This window comes from Buceros rhinoceros, unplaced genomic scaffold, assembly GCF_000710305.1.
Source record: "Buceros rhinoceros silvestris isolate BGI_N320 unplaced genomic scaffold, ASM71030v1 scaffold19409, whole genome shotgun sequence".
NCBI lineage: Eukaryota > Metazoa > Chordata > Aves > Bucerotiformes > Bucerotidae > Buceros > Buceros rhinoceros.
The window spans coordinates 1-24456 of record NW_010429965.1 but is presented as its reverse complement, the minus strand read 5'-3'; the positions used below and the strand labels follow the sequence as shown (position 1 = coordinate 24456).

The following is a 24456-nucleotide window of genomic DNA, read 5'->3' as shown; positions in this document are numbered from 1 at the left end:
TTTCCCTGATGTACACACATTTTCCAACATCATTCAAATACAGACGCTATTTGAATAAAAGGCCCTATAGTATTATAAATGCTAGTTAGAATTTATTCAAGGAACCTGGGTTAACACTTTAGAGTGTTAATACTCCTTTCCCTGTTACTGCTGTTGGTAATTGCTGTTGCAATGCTGTATCACAAGTACAGAGCTGCAAAAACATAATGAATCAAAGTTTCATACCAAAGGCATGTCTAATTACTGGTGTGGTTTATATGCAAGATTCGGGCTTATTTTTTTTCTGATAGGTGAAACCACTTTCCGTTGGCAATACCTGTTATATATGGGCCAGGTATTGCTATTTTTATTCTGCACTGAGACACAGCTGAGTATCAGTAGGTACATGTCAAGTTTCAATCTGATATAGCACTGTATAAATACTTGCTCTGAAGAGATGGCGATATCTTTGTTTTATTTAAGCTAAACACCGGTGCTGAGCAAAATAATTCACTAATAAGATTATTATTTCAAGCATTTCTCTGACAGAGAGAGTAACCAAATAATCAGTGCATCACTTCTAACCTATAGAGCAAATTCTGTGGAAGTGTCACAGGTTAAGTGTTTAATGAATCAGCAACTGCTGTGCCAATAAGGACTACCTCTGACTTTGGCAAAGCCCTACAAAGGAGCCTCTTCAGGAAATGCAAAGATTATGTTACTTTTGGCTGCTGTTCTGTACAGTGTTATCTCTACGCTTGTATTCATGGTAATGCACTCAATGACACCAGGTCACAGATCATGTCTGAGAACTATGAGCAGAGCTGACAGGTTGATGAACCTCAACCAACACATGCCTAGTAGTAATATAAGCAGAACTATCTTCTGCTGACATTAAATAACTCCTTGTAGCATGTTTTACTAGTGTTCTGCTAACTTAAGCAAACACTTACCAGAGAGAGCTTCAGGCCTATCCTCTAGCTTTTATTGATGGACCTCTCAATACGTCATGCAGCTTCCTGATTAAATCAGGACCATACACACTCCGCTTTGCGGAGCTGTTCAGGATTCAGACAGTTTCTTACATTTTACTTGAATCAGTGCACTTGAATATGCATATACTACCAGTCAATTAAACAGAAATATTTGCAAAAAATTAGCCCAGCAATCAAGACAATACCATGGTGGTTAGACCTAAGTGTCACTATAGCAATCTTCTCTGAAACAACTTGTATGCTTAAAGGTTGCAGGAGGAATGCTTTTGTATTTAATGTCCCAAGGCTGCTCATAGCTGTAACATCATTGCAAGAAATTACTTCACTGCAGCATGCTTGTGAAATAAGCTGCAGTGCAATAACCTTGTGAAATAAGCTGTCAGTGGAAAAGGATTTTCATTTCTAAGTCTTTAGACTTGGTACTAAATAAAAGTTGGAGAATTGTTCTAAAAAATTTGGCTGAATGACATCACATGGCACAAAATGCCTGTTCAGCGTAGGATATGAATAATAGTTGGGTGCAAATTGGCAATTGGAGAAGTCAATCTTTCAGAGTACTCCACATTTTATAGCACCATTCAGAACCACACAAACCTCAGTGATACGAAAGATTCAGACCTGTAGGGCAGAATTTAAGTTTCTTAAACTTAACACCCTCTGATACCACTCTGCAACACTGTGCGCATTTAAGACACAGCTTTGCTCTCTATCTGAACCCCTCTCTTGTATAACTGTACTTTGCCTTTTGTAACTCTGTTCATCCTACATGACAGACAGCGCACATGAGCTCATAATAAAAGACTTAATACAGTGCAGATACGTGCAGGCCCATTAACGCTATTGCTTCTGAATGTGCAACTTGGACATCTGAGTTTCTTTACTACCTACGACACTCTTTTAACACAGCTTTTGTGTGCTTAAGATCTTCCTTGCACCAGCCCTGCCTTTGGAAAGACCTCTTTGTCTTTTGTATGCGTGTTTTTCAGCCCTGGCTCCTTCTGCAGTGCAGTCTGTCAGCAACCTCAGCTTGGGCTACCCACTGTCAGAACAACAAACTTACTGTCAGACTGTATCAAACTGCAGAAATCCTACAGCCAAGCAACGTGATTGCCCCTGGAGCAGGCCTGGGAGAATATTGTGCTCTATCTTGTTCCCGGTTTCCTGACTACAGATGGTGTAGTTTCCTTCCCTCTCAACTCTTGAGAGACACACTGACTCTGCAGAGAATGTCACTGCTGAACTGTGGACTGAAGTTGTTTTTTCTTCATTTCTTCTTCCTCCTTCAAATTGACAAAAAAATAAAATCCTTCAGATATGAGAAAGCTTGCAGCCAAATTTCAAGCTCTTCACTGAGCAGAGAGAATGAAAAATTTTCCATAATAAGACTGCAAATTAGTCCCCCTCTCAGAAATGGCTGGACAGTCTCTGTGGAGAATTTCAGAGTAAATAAATAAAATGAAATGCTTCTCAGGCAACTATTCAGCACAGAACATTTTATCCCAAATGCTTTGGCAAAAGCACAGGAAACTGAAACAGGGTCATCTTCTGGAAAGTGTCAATCTACTGGCTTCACCTTTAATTAGAGTGCAGCGTAACTTCTATACTTTACAGTGATAAATAGGGTGAACTGAGGACAAACCTCATTAACAGTGTCTACTTTGTCATATTAAATCAGGCCATTGTTCTAATGCATGATGAGAACTAAGCTACTTACTTGGCAGACTTTGTCTTTTGGAGGAGAGGGTTCCCATAGTATTTGTGAATCTGTCTTGTTTTTTAGAATTTTTTCAAAAATAATTTAAAAACCAGGGAAAAAAGTAGTAAGTAGTGAATTAATTTTCAAAATATGTAATTCTGATAGTCAGTATTTGAGCTTCTAAATTAGCCACCAGTGACGTTAGTAAAGGTAATAGCTGTTCATAGCACTAAATACACAGAATCTACCTCTCTGTACTAATTTGTCAGTTAACTTTGTAGGCACACTTACAAACACTGCAAACCCAACTTTCAAAGAATTTTATGGAACTAAAATATGTAACTCTTATTGCAACTGAAATCTCTAATCTTGCCCATCCTAATTTTGCCTTTTAAGGCATTGTGACCAGATGTAAAACAGAGGAAAGCAAATGACAAACTTCCAATGACTCTTAACTGCTTTTGCATTTCATTAAAAAAAATCAGAACTCAAAATATCACAGAGATTTGTAATCTCTAAATAGTACCTAAATAAGATATGCTCTGTTTAGCACTTCCCTTCCTACTTGAAAAGTCTCCCCACCATCACCCCTCACGTGCATGAACATGCTGGCATTATCACATATTGCTCAGGACATTAGTGTTGTTTCTGGCATTTTATGGTGGGGTGCTTCCTTTCATGAGAACCAAAATGAAAAGATTACAGATGATCCTTTAAGTGATTGTGTATGTAAGCATAATTCCAGAGAAAGCTTTGGGCAGAAGTGAAGACTTTAGGAACATGAATCTTATAAAGAAGGCTTTTAAAATTTTAGCACCACACTGTTTTGCACTACTAAGAAGAATTTCAAACCAGGCTACTGAAAAAAAAAAAAAAAAAAAGGCTGCCAGCAGCTGCATAAAATGATTACTGATTGAGAATGGGTTAGTAGATCATCTGATGTTTTCTACTTAATGAAGCATCTTACTGGTGTTGACAGTTCCCACTGAGTGAAAATGACATAATAGAATTTCACCAGCAGGATGGTGTTTAGTTAAGTTATGCTGTAGGAATGCACAAAATGGTAAAAGAAACAGATGGCAGGAGGCAGGGTTTACCCTCATGGAAACGAAGAGGAGCTAGCCTTCCTGTAAGTTGGTTCCTTCCCAAACAGTGAAAAGAACAACCACCTAAAACAACTGTCAAGACTTTCCTCATAGCCTTCCTTCTGCCCTTGAGATGAGACAAAGTGTGACTACATCGGTAAACTGTTGAAAGCAGTGTGAAAGCAACCTGCAACCTTTGGACCCTAGTATGTTTTGGAACATCATCTGCAAGAGGCTCTTGGCACAGTTCAGTCTGTTTAGATCCTGAAGCAAGAAATGAAGGAGTCAACAGCAGTTATCAGCCCTTGGAACCCAGTTCGCTTGCACTCTGCATTCCTGACAGTGGACCTTGCACTGCATAAGCTTCCCTGTCACAACAGCTATTGAAGTCTAACGGCCATTACAGCCCAACAGGACATAATTCACCCAATGGAGTAAAAAAGAATTCCTACACCTTGTAGGAAAGGGATGCCTATTCCTAATATAAGTTGGGAATACTCCAAAGCAGTTATGACAAGTCAGCTAAAACTTACATCATCTCTAAATATCAGGACACAAAGAGCTCTGCAGGTAAATCAGAAGCTCATCAAAGATACGTTGGATGTGCGGTGAAGCACACTGCACTGCACCTATTTCCACTCCAGGAGCGCTGGGAAGCAATATGGAAATGTGGGTATTTCTGAATTTTCTTAAAATATGTTGCCAGGCTTTCTGCAGAGGTTCTCTAAGTGAACAGCATGCAAAAATTACTCTAATCTCATTTATTTTCCACTGCTTTCTCAAGCACAGGAATAAAGAGAATGAGAAGCGTCCCTAATGCACAGCAAGTAAAACCCATCTTTTGCTAAAACACAAATCTTGGTGGCTCTTCTGGGAAAAAAACTCCAAGAACCTTATTTATGGACATACACAGATCTCTAGTACTTGAACAGAACAGCATGTCAAAGTACTGAATTTGACCACAGGACACATGCAAAGTGACACAGCATGCCAAAAAATGCTGCAGGGATTGTAATTTGTTTTCTCAGGAAAGCTCAGCTCTGATGAAGCATGTGTTTTTCAGTGAGGTCATGCCTTTCACCTAATTTTTAGAGGGGATGACTGGGGTACAAAAGAAGGTCAAGTGATTTGCCCAAGGTTACCCAGTGAGTCACGGGCTCTCATGGGATCAGGATTCAGGAAGCTCCTGGCTCAACATTCCTTGGTGCAATCATCAGCCCATACCTTCTGCAAGAGCCTCTTGCTCTCTCCTTTGCTAAACAAAGACTTCGTGAAATAACTCTTTTAAAAGAAAATAATTTCTTTCTGCATGTACTGTTTGTCTAACTTACGCGAGTACTTGACTCCTCATTAAGAACTGCATACTGATATCACTCAGAAATCCTCTTAAAGTCATGGTAATTTTGCATTAGAAATGATAGACCTAAGCAATAATGATTAATAGGTTTTGGTTTTTTTTTTATAAAACAGAAGTGTTTTGAATTACACAAGCTTACAAAAAACATGCATAGAATGTAAAACTGGCTATTCCTTTTTCTTCATACTTGAACTTTCCTTCCAATTTTCTTTTCTTTGACTGCTATCCATCACTTATGAAAGAAAAAAAAAAAGCACTCTCTCTTTTAAATATCCAGCCCAGAGGCAGTTTTTAATATTTCTAGCTTAAAAGAGTTCTTCAGATTGAATGAAACAATAGTCTGAAGTGTAGCTTATTTTCAGGAGCAGACATAAAAAAAAAGCCACAATCAGACATTCATACACCAGTCCTGCAGACTTTACACAAAACAAACTTCTGTTGAAATGGCTTGTTGTAACAGACTTCCGTGGGAGATTACAGATACATCACCCCCATCAGACAAACAATTTGCAGGCAAGATTTTGTCCAGGCAATGTGGACTAGGCAATGGGAAACCACTATGTCCACATAGACTCAAATAACCATTAAAAAGATGTGGTCTTGGAGGTCCATGCTACATCTGCTATGCTAATTAAGGAGGCATGTAAAAGATAAATATTAATGAAAAAGTGGGAGATGGTGACACCCACTTCACATCTGTCCAACTCACAAAGAATATAACTCATGGCAGGTCACAGTAAACAAATGAACTCTGGGAGAGTACACACGGTGCAAGAACGTAAAAAATTGCATTGCCTGCTGCCTGTTTATTTGGTAATTCTGCCTTCCTCTGCAAGTACTTTCCACACAAAAACTACATGATCATATTGGTAGTATTTACCTGCCAAAGAGGAAAGTAATCCCTACTTTCCTGTGCAATCTGGAACGTGGGGGTTCGGGCATACACAGCTGAAGTGGTCTTCTTTTAGAGTCATAAAACATAAAATCACTGAGGTTGGAAAAGTCCTTTAAGATCATCGAGTCCAACTGTAAACCTAACACTGCCAAGTCCACCACTAAACCATGTCCCTAAACTAATTTTTGGTAATGATTATTCTGAAACATTAAGCAAAATAGTTCGATTCTCAATCACTTTATGGTTGCAGAGACACTAATATTTCACTCTATAGATTTGGCTTTAAGCTACAATGTTTCAGGATCTGTAGCAGCTTTTCAAAGCATAGTGCTTGCTTAATCTAATTCTTCATGAGGTTTCAGAGAAAAACTCTGAAAACTTGGGCAAAGCTAGTGCTGTGAATTAGCCACTTCCTAAGTCTCTGGTTGAGAACCTGGCCCTCCATCTCCTCACTGCTCTGTTAGAATCACCTCATGGATGTTAAGAAGGCAAAGATTCCAATCTACTCTGACTTAAAAGTACATGGTAGATAAAGAAAAGCTCAAGCATATTCAGAACCTGAGAATTCGATTTTTCCAAATTTTTCCAAATCATACCAATTTCCCTCTTCCACCTCTCCACTCTTCCATACAAACTCTATCAGCTTCATTAAAAAAGGTTTGCTTTAAGCACCATGTGTGAGCAGGTGGAACAATTATATATTACATATAACCAGTTAATCAAAATATTGTGGGCAAGCCAAGAATTTTTACCCAAAGTTTTAACCAACAACCTTTTGTACAGCTGATGTTTCTTTTTTGAAGCATCAGTTAAATTTTCTGCCCCACTCTTCACCTCTTGTGAAGGCTTAGCTTTGACTGCCTATCTTTTTTCTTAACCAAAGGGAATATGTTCACGAGGGCTTAATTCAACAGCTTTTGCAAGCGCAAGTTTAGATAGAACTTTCGAAATGGTTCAAAGAGAAGGAATCAAGCAATTTCCCTGATGTATGTCATCAGGGAAGACTGAGTGTACTCATTAGACCTCTGAAAAGCAAAGTACTGAGTGTACTGCTCTCATTCAGAGTGTACTCTCTCTTTTTTTGTGGTCTTAAGAAAACAAGCCTTCCTAATTACAAATACCTGGTATCTGCCTAAACGACATCTGTCATGAATGGAATACATTACGAAAGTCAGACAACCGTCACCATTTTTTCATGTGCCTATGAAATTCTGTGCCCTTGAAATGAAAGGCTACAAAAGATTTGTACCTGTCAAGACTGAAGCTTGTCTTTATCTGCTTCATCCTGACAGTCTTGAAATCAAAGGGCTACATGTTCAGCAGTAGAAAAGATGACTGTGTTTAGTCATTTTTGAGTATAAAGAAAATTAGCACATGTGGTAAAATACGGTATGAGAGTTTTTTGCCTCTTCTATGAATATCAAAAGTAAGACCACCATTTAAATATCATACACACTAGGTTTGGTTTCAGGTTTTTTTCTGAAGAAGGGTCAGAATAATAGTTTGCTATAAAGGTTACACTGGTTAGACATGGTAGACATGGCCCTCCTTCAACAGAGGCCTACAACTCAAATACAGGCTCCGTCTCTGAATAAATAACTTCAATCCATTCAGAATTCAGCAAAATGGTATCTGGATGTATTTCAATGAACAACCTGAGCAGGGACCCCAGGAGTGATATCTCACTTCTAAAATGGCTTCTTTACATATAATTATACTCTCTGATAAAGCAATTGCACTTTGCTGACAGTGCTTGCAATATTTTTGTCCTCACTGGTGGCAGATGCCACAGGATGATGGCATGCTGAAAATGATTTAGTATTAAACACGATATTTTCTCATTTTATTTTCTCATTTCTCTACTGAAACTGTAGTTTCAGTACAGTTCCACGATTTTAGGTGTTACACAGTTAAGCTGTGGAGGTACTTGTGGTAACTTCACATAACCATAGAAAATAAGGCTGGGGGAAGACCTTGAAAAACTGTCTTATGCATCCCTTCACCTCAGGGTAGGATCAGCGTCCCCTAAGCCACAGCTGTTTTAGCTAGCCAGCTCCTGCGAACCTCCAGTAATGGAGATTTCACAGCCTCCCCAAGTAATTCATTCCTGCCCTTCACTGTCCTTCTGGTTAGATGATTTTGGCTAATGCTTAAAGTAAATCTCCCTTGCTGCAATTTAAGGGCATTATCCCTTGTGCTGTCCCAGGTGGACATGGAGAATGATTTATTAAGTAAATTTTCGCAATGATTTTTTTAAATGTGTTTGAAGACTGTTTTTATCCCCCCTTTTGGCCTTCCCTTCTCAAAAGTCACATGTAAAAGATAAAAGAAAACTAATGAACAGAGGTTTAATTAGTTCCATGTAGCAATTTTAAGGCTATATCCTAAAAATAAATACTTGGAAAGAACATCAGTAAACCATATTACTCGGGAGGTTAGAAGGAGTAATAGCATGCCAGTGTGGCTGTGTAACAGAGAAACAGGAACTTTGCAAAAGGTCAAATGAACATTACCAGTGAGCAAAAAGCCAGTGCTTTCTTTGTACCTCCTCTCAAAAAAAAAAAAAAAAAAAAAAAAAAAAAAAAAAAAAAAAAAAAAAGCTATTCAAGTTGATGGAAAGAATAAAGATACATATAATTTAAATTATTAGTCCCAGGTAACTCTCAGTGAACAAAATTTGAGTTTTGCCTGCTTAAAGACTGCAGAAAGGATGCTTTTGTGTTTAAGGACTAGATCAAAACTCAAGTGACAAGTTTCATCCTGGGCTTTCCTTAAGACTTCCTGTGCGATTTTGGGAAATCACCTATTGATAAAATGAGCAGTAGCTCCCCTTATTTTCTCTTGAACTTTTCTAATTTTGTTCTTCTAGAAGGCAAACCCTTTAGGATGGTGGGCTGCCTGTACCGAGGCATGCAGGACTCCAGCATAGGAGGAGCCAAAGTCAGCTGAAACTTTTTACCATGACTGCATCACAAAAAGCAACACCGAGCTACTAAACAAGGAATTGTCATGTATGGGACATACAATGTTGCAAGAGATGTTAAACACAACTTCAAATTGATTGACTGTGTCTGTTGATGATGTTGGACCATGCTTATCCTCAAGGGATGAACAGGTTGGCTTACAGTTCAACACTGTAAAAGCAACAGATCTCCAACCCAAAACCCCAGAGTATTAGACTGAGAATCTAGTTATTTTATGCTAGTGCTGACCTATGAAAAACATTAAATAAATGTTAAGATTATGAGCGATCATAGGTTCTTCAAAGCTCTTCTCTAGATGCCTCTGTGAAGAACATCATTCCTTTACAGACAACAGGCTGATGAACAAAGACTTGGAAAATGTCTACTACCGTGCCTAAGCTAGCTGAGATATCCCTGCAAAGCTATGGAGGCATAGCTGAAGTTGTTGCTTAAAGTCAGAGAAGACATCCGTATGACAACATGGAGCTTAAGTGATTATTTCAGGCATGAATCCAGAAGACTATTTTTGTGTCAGCAAAGCTACTGCTGTCCAAACTGATTGCAGCATGTCCCCTGCTAGAAAATACCCATATATGGATTTAGCGTTAGTTGCCAGATGTCTTGACAGGCTATAATTTAAAAATAACATTTATGGTATTAGTACTCCTTCCCTTTATTCCAAAGAGAAACTGAATTATCACACTCAAAGTTACATGGTTTCCTTCTCCTTTTGTTACATTATCCTCATTTTCTGCATTTGACATTGGAGACAAATTATTCTTGATTCTCCTTCATGCAAGTAAGATAAGATTCAGGTTCTACCTTGTCAATCTTTATATATGGATCTCCATCTCTTATTGTCAGCTAATCAGTTCTGCTAAAAATTTGATTGCATTTGTCTCTTTCCGTATTCTTGTTTAGAGCTCTTCGGAGATTTTGCCTATTACTGTTGCTCATACATACTCTCTCTCCCCAAAACCACTGGTCAAAATCCATCTATTTTTATCTGAAAGAAACATCTAAGACGTAATATAGTAGAAACTCTAGCAACAGAAGTGGCATGCTTCCTATGCAGCAGGATGCTTTCTGGCTTCTTATGCACATATCCAACTTGAGCCCCCGGGCTGTGCATCGTCCTGTTTGGTTGACCTGCAGTTCCGTTTACTTTGGTTGCCTTCCAGAGAAGGAATCTGATCCTCAGAAATGCTCGTGGATCCTTCAGAGAGGAAACAAGATCATTTGGATCCCTTTGGAAGTCAAAGTGAGGACACATGGCTGTTATCCGGACTGAGTCTATTTTAACGATGCTGCATCTGCTACCCATGCACACGCAGCAGGATTATTTAAAAAACCTGCAGAGGGTGACTCTGATCGACTTAGCGGCTCACCTTGCTCTTCCTACTGACAGAATGGAGCGTCTTAGGCTTAGAGCCCTCAGCATCCCCTCTGTCTTGCAGGACGTCTCCTATGTTGCCAGGTGAATTCCACAGAATAATGAAGCCACTGTAAAATTAAAGCTACATCCTACCCAGAGGACAGCGGGAACTTTAAGACTTCAGAATTGCAGGAAGAAATCTGGTCCCCAAATAAGCAAGGTTTTCCCCAAAAGTGCTTAACTAAAGGGTATCCATGCCACACTTTTATTTTTCATACTTTTTTGACCTCTAATTTAATGTAAGTACTCGAGCAATTTTAGCTGTGTTCTCTTCTCAACTTCTCCCACTTCAGGCCACACACACAAAGATCACTCTGTGACTTGACACTCCCCCTTACTTAAAATCTTATGGTGAGGAGAAAAAAAGGGGATGTTATTTTAAATAACCTCAAACTAGACTTTTTTTGGTCCATTAGGATACTTATTTATTCGTTTCAATTCATGCCTTTTTTACATTGAAAATTATAACTTCTACAGATTTCTGTAAACGTCTAGGTATGAACATGGATCTTTTTCAAAACTGTGCTTCTAGATCACTAAAAATAATTAACTTCTTTTGACATTTTCTTTGTGTGGAATTCAAGGAAATAATATGCATATTTACTGCTCATCCCTATCTTTACTAGTCTATGTTCTTCCATTTTTAATTAATCTAAACATGTTTTTATCGCAGATAAAATGGTAGTTGGGACACATTACTCACCTGTTCATGCACCAGGTAGATCAACACTGGCATCACAAGAAGGTCCCTCATCCAACCTCACCAAGACCCACTAACCTTCAGCAGTAAGCATCACTTCTGGATGCAAGAAGATATAAGCTGTCCCTCGAGCAGACTGGCCTTTGAATGATAGACTAAGTTTGCCAATCTACCTACTTGTTCCATTTGTAGACCAGGTTTGTGACGGGTCAGTAGCTTCAGAGCCCCCAAGTGTGATGCCACTAAAATCATCTGATGTGAAGTTGTATTTGCTGTATTGCTGTAATTACCTCCAAATACACTGAATTAGTGATTTCAGAGGACTTTTCCTTTTATAATTATATTCCTGTTTATTAAAACAAAATTTCTGTTCTGGGGACTCATTCTGCCACAACGTTATACGTTTTCATGCAACACATGATCCCTCTCCAGTCAGTACTGATTGAATTTCTTTGTAGTACTGTCAGAGCAGTAAGGTTCTGTTCACTAATTGCTGAAAGGTCAGGTCAGTGACATGCCAGCAGCTTTTTCATACTTGGTGACCTCCGGTTGCTGAGCCAGATGTATATACAAGGCACACAACTCTTGGGCTCTACCTGCTAGCTACTTGAAAATCGAACTACTGCAGTGATACTCCCAAAGCAAAGTTTACTTTGGTTTGGCATGAGGTTCAAGGCAATTCAGCAATTGGCTCTCTCTGAAAGCTCTCCTTTCCTTGTTATTTTCTTCCAAGAATGTTCCCCACTTTTAAACTGCTGTTCACTCACCAAAGCGAATAGCCTTCATACTGAACCTATTTCCAGTGAACACAGCTCACAAAACATCAGTAAATCGAAAATAGTCAAGATGGCATCAGTGTCTCTGAAGGAATATATCTGACAGATGTAATATTCCAGAATATGAATTTTCTTCTCTCACTAATTTGAGCTTAAATCCTTCCGAAGAGTATATGTGAGGCTCCCACATTAAATTGCTGTCCACTGAGGTGGAAATTGAAACCATGTCAAATAGTCTTTTTGACCAAACCTTTGTCACCTAAATACTATTTCACTTACTTCACATTAGTACCATATTTTACCATAAAAGTGGAATTTCCATCCACTTAGAAACAGAATAGAATTTGGGTTTTTTTCCCACAAAAGCCTTTCTCTGCAGGTAATATTTTGACCCAAGCAAAACTGGTGTAACAATAGGGCATGCAAGTAGTTCAGAAAGTTGTTATTTTCCACTGTGCATGCATGCAAATTACAGTAGATGGCCAAATGCTTTCTCAGAAGGGCCAAGTACTGACATCTTTGGACAGTAGCTGCAGCCTTTGAATTTGCACTTTGACTACTGCTTAGAAATGACACTGTCAGAAAGGAAACACCTACTGTGCGCCTTCACTTGCCTTCTGATCCCTTATTAGTTAACCCTGAAGTGCATATGTATACAGTCTTAATCCCCAAGTGACTATCTGGACCAGGGGAAATCTGGAATTAATTGCGAAGTATTTTGGTTACTAATGCAGCTGTTCCAAGTGTTTGATTTGGCAAGCGAACAGAAAAGGCACTGCATACCAATTTCGTGAGCCACCGTAAAAGCTGCGTGGAGGCCGTCATCTTCAATCACTGCACAGCTGCGCTCGGGAGAGCATATGGTCCCAACGTCTGCCATTCCCAGAGTATCACATGAATGATGCCCACATAAATCCTGACCAGGAAGGGGAAAAAAAAAATCATTAAAATAAATTTTTACACCCATAGGTAACAACAGGTTAAAGTTACCAGCCCTTTGCAAAGTGCAGAACCCAGATAAAAACATCAATATAAGCTTCCACCTAAAGATGTCAATGGAGTTGAAAATCACAATGACTCAATACCACCCCGGTAAAGTCAGTGGCAGTATTTTCATTGTCTTTAACAGGATTTGGATATGGTCTGTAATTAATTTTTGTTAGTTAAATTTGTATTTCTGCATTTTGAGTTAGGTACTCAAAATACATGCTGTACAAACATTTCTTCTTTGACAATAAAAATAGAATACTCTCTTTATTTACAGAAGGAGAACCAAGGCACAGAGAGAAATCTTCAGACTCTACCGGTCCTTGAACCAGAGACCACCTTTCTTTTCTGAAGGCAAGTCTTATACTTGCACTTAAAGAAATCAGATTGTTATATATTAAACCCCACGTCATATCAGTGAGGTAGTACGATGATTAATAATATACTACCCAGTATACTAAGTATTTAAGCAATTCTCAGAGGTTGTTTAAAAAGTCAGTAATACGACAGCGCAAAATGCCTTCACTCCTAGTCTTACTAGTGCAACGACTCCATCACATTTCCTACTTGCAGATATGGGGTGTCTCCAAAAACCATGCAGGTGAGATTAGTTTGGTTGTTTGTTTTTTTTTTTCCACTCTAGGATGATAATGATAATGGCAAATTTGGTCAGACATAATGTTTTAATCAGCAGCAGCAACTTTTCGGTGCTTCTGCTGAAGCAGAGGGAAGAATACTAGTTTGAATGTATGTATATATGGCTTTTTGGTTGAGAAGGAAAAGTAGGTACCATGCTATTTGCAACACTTTCACATTGCATTGTGGTTGAATGAAAGTGGAATTTTCAAAGCATGACAGTATTATCAAACGTTATTATCAAAATGATCAAAAACTACCCTTTTCTCTTTCATTTTCAAGACTTTCTTCTTCCCTTCAGATCTCCTTTTATAATTATGAAGCCTTTCATAATTAATCCATCTGAATAACAGACATCCTGTATGAGGCTTTAGGTCAACCATGCTCCCTGATAATGATAGTTTCAAATTTAGACAAGCTTGAAAAGGCACAGGATTCGAATCCCACTGAAGTCTAAGAAAAACACAGAGTTTGTAGATTCTGTAACAGAGCATTTCTTTAAGAAAAAAAAAAAGTGTATTTTTTTTCCCCCAAGATGAAATAAAGAAATTTTCAAGCTAAATTTACATAGCAGTATTACATATATGAAGCAAGAATTTGGGGATCACTTTTGCCTTCCAGGTGTCTGGGAACTCTTTTCAGTTAGCGCACTCTTGGTGCTACTTAATGTCAGGATTTAAATGCCGCAGCACCAATGAAAAAAACAGCCCTACAAGAAAAAGAAGGAATAAAGTTCAGAAGTACTTCAGTTCTCAAATTTTCACAGGTATAATGCATGATTTAAGAAAAACTTCCATTCTGTGGTAATGCAGACAATATGCACGCAATTTTCTCTCTAACCCCACTGGCTGCCACCCTTGACATCCAATTATCCTCTCAAACTTTGCTTCTGTCTCTGCATGGGTTATGGGAAGGTACAGAATAAGGATGCCCGTTTTCAAGTACTTTAAAAGAAGTGCAATTTTTTTATTTAGGCAAATAAACTTCGTATCATTTTCAGCATCTCTAGACCAATGTTGGAAGAGGCCCTACATGAGGTCATGCTACTATAGCATCAAACACCTGGGGTTTATGCAATAAGGAAGATAAAATCCTTGAATTCCTATTACTTTTTCCTGGGTTCATAACCATTTAGACCTTTATGTATCACTTCTGAATCTGGCCCTTTCAGTCTAAGGTTATATTTTACATAGAGGAAACTATGTAAATGTATCTGTAAGTGGTTTACCTACAGCAGCAGGAGTAACAGAACTCAGAAAAAATGCCTGTGTGTAGCACCAATAAAAAAAACTTTTCATGGTAATATAATCAAAGTAAATAAGCGTAAGCTCTATAGGAAGCAAGATACTTTTATAATAGTGCAGTTTGAACTGAATCCACACAAACAGTTGAACTGAAATTCTAACACAAGTATCAAAAAGCACATAAATACGACAGAAAGCAGCTTACTGGAGGAAGTCTAAATTGTTCTTAGGTCGACAGTGCCAATAATCACAGAATCACAGAATCATCTGGTTGGAAGAGACCTTTAAGATTGAGACCAACCGTTCACCGTGCGCTACCAGAGTCCCTAAACAAAAATGCATTAATTTAGGCCTTGTCTCTGCATGCAAATTCTGTGTCATTTGGTCTTTGCTTGTATTTGAGTGTCATAATTACATAGATACTTAAAACAGCACTGGTCCCAATGCGGGCACAATTAGATCAGCACACAGATATCTTATGCCAATGCATGATTGATTTCTGTTTGCATGCAAGAAGCAGCTATGCCAGTGATACGGCTTCAAAACTACACCCAGACCTCACAATGATTCTCTGGATTTGATGACATAAGTATAATTAAAAGAATACAATTTTTCTAAGCAGGCAATCTCATAAACTTCTTTAGAGTTACTTCTGATGGGGTGAGTGGAGCATGGAAAATTACAGCAGGGACTGTAAGCAGCCCTTCTGACTCTTGGCTAGTTAGTAATTCCACCCTCAAAATTTCGAAAACTATCACAAGACTGTGTAATGACACCTTCATTAGACATCAAAACCATCAGCTATGTGCATATGCAAGCACTAACAGAGTAGTAATGTTTGGTTACTTTTCGTGTGTTACGTGTTACTGACATCAGATCACATTGCACACTCGTGTTTCCCCCAGAAATTCCAAAACTTCACTAAACCGCTGTTCCTCCATTTCCATCATTTCCCAGAATGTGACACATACCCACAAACCTCAGGATCCCAGTAGTAAATTTCTAGGCAGTGCTTATTAGCATAACAATTGGCTAAACAAAACAAAGCGGGCTTTGTGCGTTCTTTATGAAATAACTTTGTGTCAGATAAAATGACTTTTAACTGCATTTGTTAAAGGTTGCTCCTAGGAAATCCCACTGCAGAAAATAAGTGATTCTGAAAATTGTTTATCTGTAAAAATCACCTAGCTCCAACACCCCACGGACAGCTGGAAAACAGCTATCCTCAGATGGAGTGGGACCAACCATCCCTGTAAAGGAGAAGAGCGAGCGCCCTGAGGTCAGGAAGCAGCAGACAGCGATGCAGTAAAGCCCCATTGCCTTCAGTCAGCTCCATGACCACAGACACTCTGCCTGCCCAGCAGTCTAAGCAAGGCAGTGTGGGGAGCTCTGAGCTGCCTACCAAATCCCAGGTGGTGGAGGAGGCTTGTGAAGGATCTTGGAAACAAGGACAGAAAATATTTTCTGCTGTTAGCTTAGTATGAAACTGTTACTGGGGAGGAATGTCTACAGGTCGCCCTTCTGCTGCTAGAACAGGGCATGCGTTGGCCTCGCTTTGAACAGAGAGCGCGTGCTGAGCCCTCTGGTTTTCACTGCAGACTTCAGTCCTCCATGAATACGTGAGGATGCATTTTTAAGCTAATGCTGACATTGTCAATAACCACTTTGGCAGATTACTGCTCCATTATGCTCTCAACTCATAGTCTCATTTTGTCTTTATTTCTCTTGGCTCTTCATGATTTGAACTTTAATATATTTCTATTCAAAGCACCACATAAAATACACTATATTCATAATTGAAGACTATCAAGTGGCATCTCTGAGACATTCTGAAAAGTTTAATATCAGATCAACTCACCACTCCCTAGCTATGTGGTCCTTCCCAAACACACAATTTTGAGTGATGTTGTTGAAAATCACGCCTGTTTACACTTGCACTGATTTAAATCTTTATGGCAAAATTTCTTTTGACTGAAACCTCCTGTAGCTGTACCAGCCATGGATTATTTGCTACCAGCATCAATAGCCATATTTTTAGTTTTCCTAAGCAGTCTTTTATGAAGAAAAGCTTCTGAGAGTCCATGAAAAGTTTTTACCTCCCTTGAAAATATTTTTTTAAGTTATAATTAGGCCCTGATGCAATGATTAAATCTAAAAAATCTGTGTGGGTCTCCTGAACTTTTCATACTCCAGCTAAAGCACTAAGAAAGCAGAGATTCACATGACACTTAAAATCAGTTTCCAGTGATTATTTCCCTCTGGTGTGTGGCTTCTATTTATAAAGTTAAGTGCTTATTCAGATCCGTATACTCATGTAATTGCCTCCAAATAGCAGCAGAAGCTTCGAAGAACAAGTGTTTCTTGATACTTCTAAAGAAGAATGCAGAGTCTCGTCCTTGATCTGCATCACGCTAGTTTCAAAATAGAAAAAGGACTAGGAAATGCATTTGCTACACAGGAGGCAACAGATCTTAAGACTTAAGCTTTGGCAAAGGAATGACTTAGGAAAACAGCTGTGCATCATAAGACTAGTAGTTAATTAGACAGATTAAAGGCCAAGTTTTCTTGGCATCCATAAGAACATCAAGAGCAGCTGGCTGTTTGCCATGTATACGTGGCATTGTTGTGGCACCCTGCTTGGAGCAGTTGATTTATTTTACCCAAAATTCTTTGACTTGTGCAGTAGGCCTAAAACCAAGAATATACTGTTTAGTGAAACCTGACATTAGACCAGAGCCTGTGGACTGGGTCCAAAACAGGATTTAAGCACCAACGCAGACAGTTTGGTGGAATGTAAGGGCAGAACAACAAAACTGGCTCACATGTCCCCATGTCTTTGAGTTATCTCCCCTTCACAGTGCTTGCAGTTTGTGACCTGATGGGCCCCAGAGCGTCGCAGTTTTACAGTCGTGAGCAGCTGAGGGGTTGAGATGCTTAATGTTTGTCCATCTTTTCCCCTGATGGAAGCTAACCCTACAGACATTCTCAGATCAGATGTATTGGAAACCAACAGGAATAGGCTTTCTATCAGGTACAGCTGAAGATCGCCTTCTTTTAAAGCACAGCTAATGGCTTTTACATCCCAGTGTGCTTGTTCACTTGCTTTTCTCATTTCCTTACTGTGGCTCCTCAGTTAAAGCCTTCGCCCAATAAGAAGGTGATCCAGCTTCAAATTCTTTTGAGGAATGAGGACATTTTGAAGCTTTCTTAGGAGGGCGCCCTATGGTCTACACCAGATCATGTTCTACAATGAAGGTCTGCGCGTGTTTGTGTGTGCAGGGAGTTGTGCTCCTTGTTGCAGACCATGTGTCAAAAGCTTCTCTAGCCCAGACTCCAGTTAGTGGTTATGGTGCTTGGTGAAGGGACCTAATTTTTGGTCCCTGTTCCTCAGCCTGCTTCTGGGTGTTACACTGAACAGTCCTTTGGTAAATTACAGAAACAGTCTTCTCTCTGTGCTTTGGGAACCCAGACTGCCTTGCATTAAGAGTACGCTCCAGTCAGTGGCTTCAGGTCACAATTTCTCTCCTTCTCACCATATGAATCTTAAATTACTTGCTAAACAGTGACATAGCTTTGGTCAAGGGGGTGGAAAGTTTCCTTAACACCTGGAACAGCTTACAACCTACCGGTTAAAGACCTCTCCTGGGAGGTGGGCGATACCGACCTAAAATCCCTCAAGCAGAGGAAGGAATTAAACATGACTTTCCGACTTCCTGCAGCAGCGTTCCCACCTGTGAAGGGAAGGTGGCTCAGGCAGTATTCAGAATCCATGCATCCACCCTCCCGCGCTCTGCTCTGCAAAGTGGGTGAAAGTTTATTAATGTCACAGCAATGCAGAAAGGCACACATGGAGGAAACTAAGGTTCACCCAAACAGAGAGTATTACAGGTATCGCTCAAGCAGTGCATGATGTCTGGAAGTCAAAAGGAGCACCAGACCTAAGACAAAAGACCACAAAAGGTATTGAAAATATGGGCCAACTGGTCAAGAAGGTAATTAGGGAATCATCTATTTTATCCCTCAACTGATACTATGACACCTAAAAGGAGAGACTTTACAAGCCGAAATGGTGGAAGGCTGCCCTGGAGGAAGAATGCTGCGAAAAGTCCTCTGCCTGAGACACTGGTGGTTCTCGTTCACGGGAATGTCCAGGTTAGGGAATCAGAGAGAGGGTCTGACCATCACTCTGAACTGAGGAAGGACTCCCATCAGCCTCACTGGGCTACCGCTTTGTCCTCCCATGGCCATATTTTGAGAGGAAAGATCAAAACCTAGTTACCTTTCTGGAAAAACAGGAGTGGTAATAGCTGCCATACTGAACAAAATGGAAGTCACCTATTTTCCTCCAGTAGTTCAACTTGAGGTCATCTTACTCTGAGTCCTAAATTCAGGACTGAGTTTAGGGCATTAGAAGCTCAAATGTACAGAGCTGTCTTTCTGAATTCTAGGCAAGGTGAAATTCAAGAAAACCCAATGTGTATGGGTGATGCTCTGCTGGGCAAACTTTAGGGCAACATTTGCCGGCTTCAGCAACTACCTCCTCACCAGACTGGATATTTAGGCATGTTCTTACTCTCCCCTTATACAGTGTGGGGACCCTAGGCACTCATCACCCCAGGGCACTCTGCAATAAACTATTCGAAACAGAGACTGCACTGGATTAAGCTTTTAAGCTCTGAATGTACATATTAACAAAACTTTTTTCCTAAAGCACATAATGAAAATGCAGCACTTACACAAACCACAGATTATTTAAAAATATGGCAAAATGCACATAAAGCTTTCAGACTCCGCATGGGAAGGGTAAGGGCGAACTAAGATTCAGTCATGAAACTGGTGATCAGTGAACAAGGAAAAATGTGCTACCTAATTTGCCTAACCCATAATTCCTCTGCGGGGAAACTCCATGCCATCTCTGTAGATTCGTGTGAATCATACTACTTCTCCTGCACAAGTTATGTCCCACTTTATTTCCCCCAGAGGCATTATCTATAAATGTATTAGATTTGCAACAAAAAAGCGTGAAAATACTACAAAACTGGTAGACACATCATATTATAATTTCTTCAGAGTAATAATAATAAACATTTGTGAAATATATTCTATTGACCATTGGTACAGGGACCTGTTTTACTAATATGGGATAATAATTGTGTGAAGATGATAATATGGAAAAGATAAAAAGAAGGAACTAGAGCCAAAGAAAGCATGTGCTCCATGCTATGAAATTATCATCTATAGAGCTGAGATGATTCAAAGCTTGCTGTTGAATTTCAACAGCACTGTCAGACTGACAGTTAAACCAAATCATACACACAAGACCCATATAATTACTGTGTGGAAAAAGGCAGGACGGCGGCCTTTGGCTCTAATAGGAACTTTCTGTTCGAGCCAGGCATGATGGTACTATCACAGATGATGCTAACAAGCACTTAGGAAAGTATTTTTTCTTTCTCTTGTTGCCTGTGAGAAATATCTATTTTAATTTTCACATGATTCAGAATTGGGGGGAAAGGAAAGGAACTGGATTTTGTCCAAATGCATTCAGTAGTTCACTTGAAATTTAACTAAGGGTCACTAATGAAATAGATTGGATGAATACTAGAGGATAATTGCAGAGTAGGCTAGACCTCGGAAAAGAGCAGCCCGAGTTCAAGTGCAGTTTGCAAGTCATGGATAATATGTTTTCCTACTGTTACAAGTAATCTGGCAAGTATTTTGTGGCACCCATAAAAACCTGAAGATAACCTGTTTCCAGCTTCTAAGAACTGTTCACAATAAGCAAGCCTGAAACAGACTAAATTCTAAATTTGCTGTTGACTTCACTGCCATGGAGAACAAAGCAATTTGATCTGGAGGGGAAGAGGGCTTTACTAGCTCTTCCTCCTTCCCACCACACAGCTGCTGCTCTCCTGCTGCATGAGGTGGAGGATTCACCTGGCCACCAGATGATCAAATCCTTGCATCACCATATTCCACAGGGGATGCTCTGAGGATGCATGTGGCCCAAAAATTTACAGCTGCTGTCAAGGACTCAACCACAAAATAGTTGAACAGCAGGGGACCCAAATATTCCGTAAGGTTGTTAAGGCCAAGCTGCCTTAATGAGAGCTCTCACGGAATTTATTAGAAAATTATCACCTTTTGGTACTGACAAGTGAGACCTCTGTCAGGCTTGATACTGGCCATTGTGGGTCAGAATGAGAGGTTGAGAACACTGGGAAAATATACTTCTCTTTACTCAATTTTGGGAATTTAAATAACCACTGTGGAACCCAGCTAAGTTTCTGAAATGTTTAGTGATAAATAATTTCTGTGCCCACTGAAGGTTTTCACAGTCTCCTACTCGGTGATAATAATGACCAGACAAGTCACCATTTTCCTTGCAGTTACAGAGTAAATATAGGATTCACTGCAGCTAATAGAGAGTCCTGCCACCACTAATAAGCAATATAGAGCCTTAAAACAGCTGTAATGTGTTGCCTGTATCACCCAAAACCGAACCCATGTTTGCATTTACTTACTATTGACTATGCTCTGCAGCACAATTGCTTTAAAGTCCTTATCAAGTTATCAAACTATGACTGAAAGTGAGTGGATGTTTTAATCCAGAACTAGTAAATCTCCTTCTAAAAATCTTTTTGCAAGGGAGGCAATTCCTAGTATGAACAATGATGATGAAGGTAATTTGAACTGCCAGTACTAATTTCATAATAAGGGAGAGCTGCCAGAACACCCTTCATCTATCAAAGGTTATAAATTTATCTTTAAACAAGTAATGACAACAGAAGAGGAGGAAGCGATGATGCTGAATTCTGACAGGATTCTTCCTTTATAAGGAAGTCAAGGAAATCTACTATCTTTTCAGAGAGCCTCTTTTGGTGTCAAAAATAACAGCCAAGTAAATGTCACTCCAGAATGAAGATATTTATTATATTAGAGACTTGTATGGCAAAAGGCATGCATAATTTAGATTCTAACTACGCATAAACAGTTACATACAGCTGAGGACACGTGTTCAGCTGACAAATGATTTGCAAATATTATTCTGTTGACACAGAGACACAAAGTTCAAGGTGGCCTCAGTTAGTAAACAAAGATGGAAAATGTACCTCACACATTTACCCCATGCCTAAAAAACAAGCCATTTACAAAAAGACATCTGGATGTTTAAAAATTAGCATGACGGTATTCAGAGCCCATGAAAACATGCAGCCACGGCTTGGCGTCTAAGTAGCTAAGCAACGTACTTCACACATTCAAAACATAGTTGTAAAAGTTGGATCCTCCTGCCAATTGCTGCCACTCTCATTGAAAAGCTAAACTGGAAAAAATCTCTCTTTAGTTCAAAGTGGGGTTCATTCCTCCGGGAAACATCTCTTCTGCTTTTTCATCCTTTAACTCTTTTCATGTTTGCATTCCAAGAGGAGCAAATAGATTCATGTTGACACGTCAAGTGTAAGCATATAAAAATCGTGTGGACTCACACCCACCCCCTGCAAAGAACATCATGAACACATGTAGAAAGAAACTACGGCCTTGTTCTTATGGAGTCAAATACTGAAATGTAATGCCAAACAATGGATGTGCACACAGCCAACCATTAAAGCAGATTACGTTACGCTGAATTGCACTGAGGAGCTAATCCCATAATTAAACGTGTTAAAATATAAACGAGAACACAGAAGCCTGTGCTCTTCTCTTGCAAAGCATTTACATCCCTAAGTAACAGTGCAAGCAATATTTGCACCGTAAGACTGGAAGAAGACCACAGGAACTGTGACATTTCATTTACTTTAGGTACTACTTACTATGCAGACGCATTGCTCAGGACTTTGAAAATGGATTACTGGTTAGCAGCACACTCTTATTCTGGCAGGAGAGCACCCATGCAAAGCGCTACAGATAAGCATCCGTAAAGCAAGTGCACTTTAAATTCACATCCTAGCTCGGTCTAAATTAACTTGATAACCGATGTTAAGGATCACAGACCCTAAGAGTTTCTGAATTGTAATAAATCCTGTGGAAATAAATGGAAATACTGGCAGAGAAAGACACTCTTTGGTGAAAGTGATGGATTCTGGCCCAGGCTTAATTAATAAGCCATTAGAAAGGACGTTTATAGCAAAAAGCAAGAGGATTCTGACCCAGACTAGGTAGCCTGCTTTCATTCAGGTTATAACGATAAAAAAAAATGAAAGCTTGCAAACTGGACCAATGGGCTTTAAACTGCTAAAAAAGGGCTCCTGCTACACAAGTGATGCCTGACTGACACAGAACCTAATGTTTCAACTATTTACAGCTATAAAAGCAAGCCAGGCACTTTTTTTCCTGCTTCTGGAGCAACTCCTTCCACAAACCATCCAAAGCATCCTTTTTGGCAGGCTCCTATGATGTAGAAAAGCAGAAGAACTCAAAGGAATGGAAAGTCATGCAGTTATTTTTTTCATACTTGGAGAAGGGAAAAAAAGAAAACACCAAACCCAAACCGCTGAAGGGATATTCTTACAGAAGAACTTCATTGCATAAACTCAGCCACATGTCTACTAGAGCAATGTCCCTTAACGACCCCTGGCCATGCAATTAACAACCGGGCAAGGAGGAAGGCGCAGCACTGCATGGGTAATACCGGACAGATCTGCCCTGCAGTTGATCAGGAAACCCATTTTTCACTTGGGGAATGAGAAAGAGGCTGCATCCCCTTACCACCAGCCTAACTCACTCAACTTCTGCAGCTTTGTTTACCTGCGGTTTGTATTTACGTCCTACCCTTGAACCACAAGGACTGCTGGCTTCCAGTGCAGCAGAGTTAGCCTTGCTGGAAATAGAATCTCAACGCACTCAACAAGGAAGTCACGTGTACTTTTAAGGTGTTCTCCACCATTTTCAGAAGCAGGTTTGTTTGGGGACTCATTTAGGCTACGGAGCGCTATCAGCCCTTTTTGCCAGGACCACCTGCCCAGTATGAGAGGCTCTGCGTGAAACATCTCACTGGGAAAGATAAAACAACATCATCTCTCAAGCAGAGATAAGTTAGGTGGCCTCAGCCGAGTCCTCTGATCAGGGAAATTGACACCTCCCCACCTTGGTAGAAGTCCCAGCACCAAGCTGACACAAATGACTGTGTACCACCAGTGGGGATGACCTTGCAGGGGAGGGGGCACACACAAACAAATACACAATTTGTTGGGTTTTGAACCCCCCCCATCCATCTCCAGTAGCTGGGCAGGTAGGTGCCCATCCTGGAGATGCAGACCAACACAACGGAAAGGCTGAAGGTGTGAGTGTGAGGCAACCACCAGGCAGAGTGGTCAGTGTGGCTGGAAGGCTGCCAGGCTGGCCTTCTTGCAACCCAACAACCCCACAACACATTGTTCCAGGGACGCCATGTCGCTGTCAGTCAGGGTGATGCCTACCTCACGGGTGAAGAGGATGGCAGCGTCATAGTGCTCGTCGTGGTCATCGTCGAGGCGGTTGTGCTGGTGCTGCCATTTGCAGAAGTTCTTGAGGGTGGTGGCGGCGTTCCTGTCGACCTCCAGCCCCTTATCCTTCTCCCCCAGGGCCACCACCTTCACCACTGCCAGCCGGACGTGGTTCTCCAGGCTGGCGTGGGCGTAGAGTCGAGAAGCGATGGAGGCCAAGGTCAGCAGGTAGTGCTGCAGCCCCTTCCCGTACTTGCGGACCATGGAGGCATCGGCCACCAGCAGC

General features: G+C 40.2%; 1 protein-coding gene across 1 annotated transcript in view; it reads right to left on the bottom strand.

Moving 5' to 3' along the window:
- Positions 1-24452, bottom strand: part of ADAMTS5 (ADAM metallopeptidase with thrombospondin type 1 motif, 5) — a gene marked incomplete at its 5' end in the record, with an annotated part of 39816 nt that extends 15364 nt beyond the window's left edge. Inside the window, 2 exons of the mRNA XM_010142856.1 lie at positions 12665-12797; positions 24165-24452. Coding sequence (XP_010141158.1) covers positions 12665-12797; positions 24165-24452 — 421 coding nt within the window. The remainder of the gene's footprint in view (positions 1-12664; positions 12798-24164) is intronic.
- Between the last annotated feature and the right edge of the window lie 4 nt (positions 24453-24456).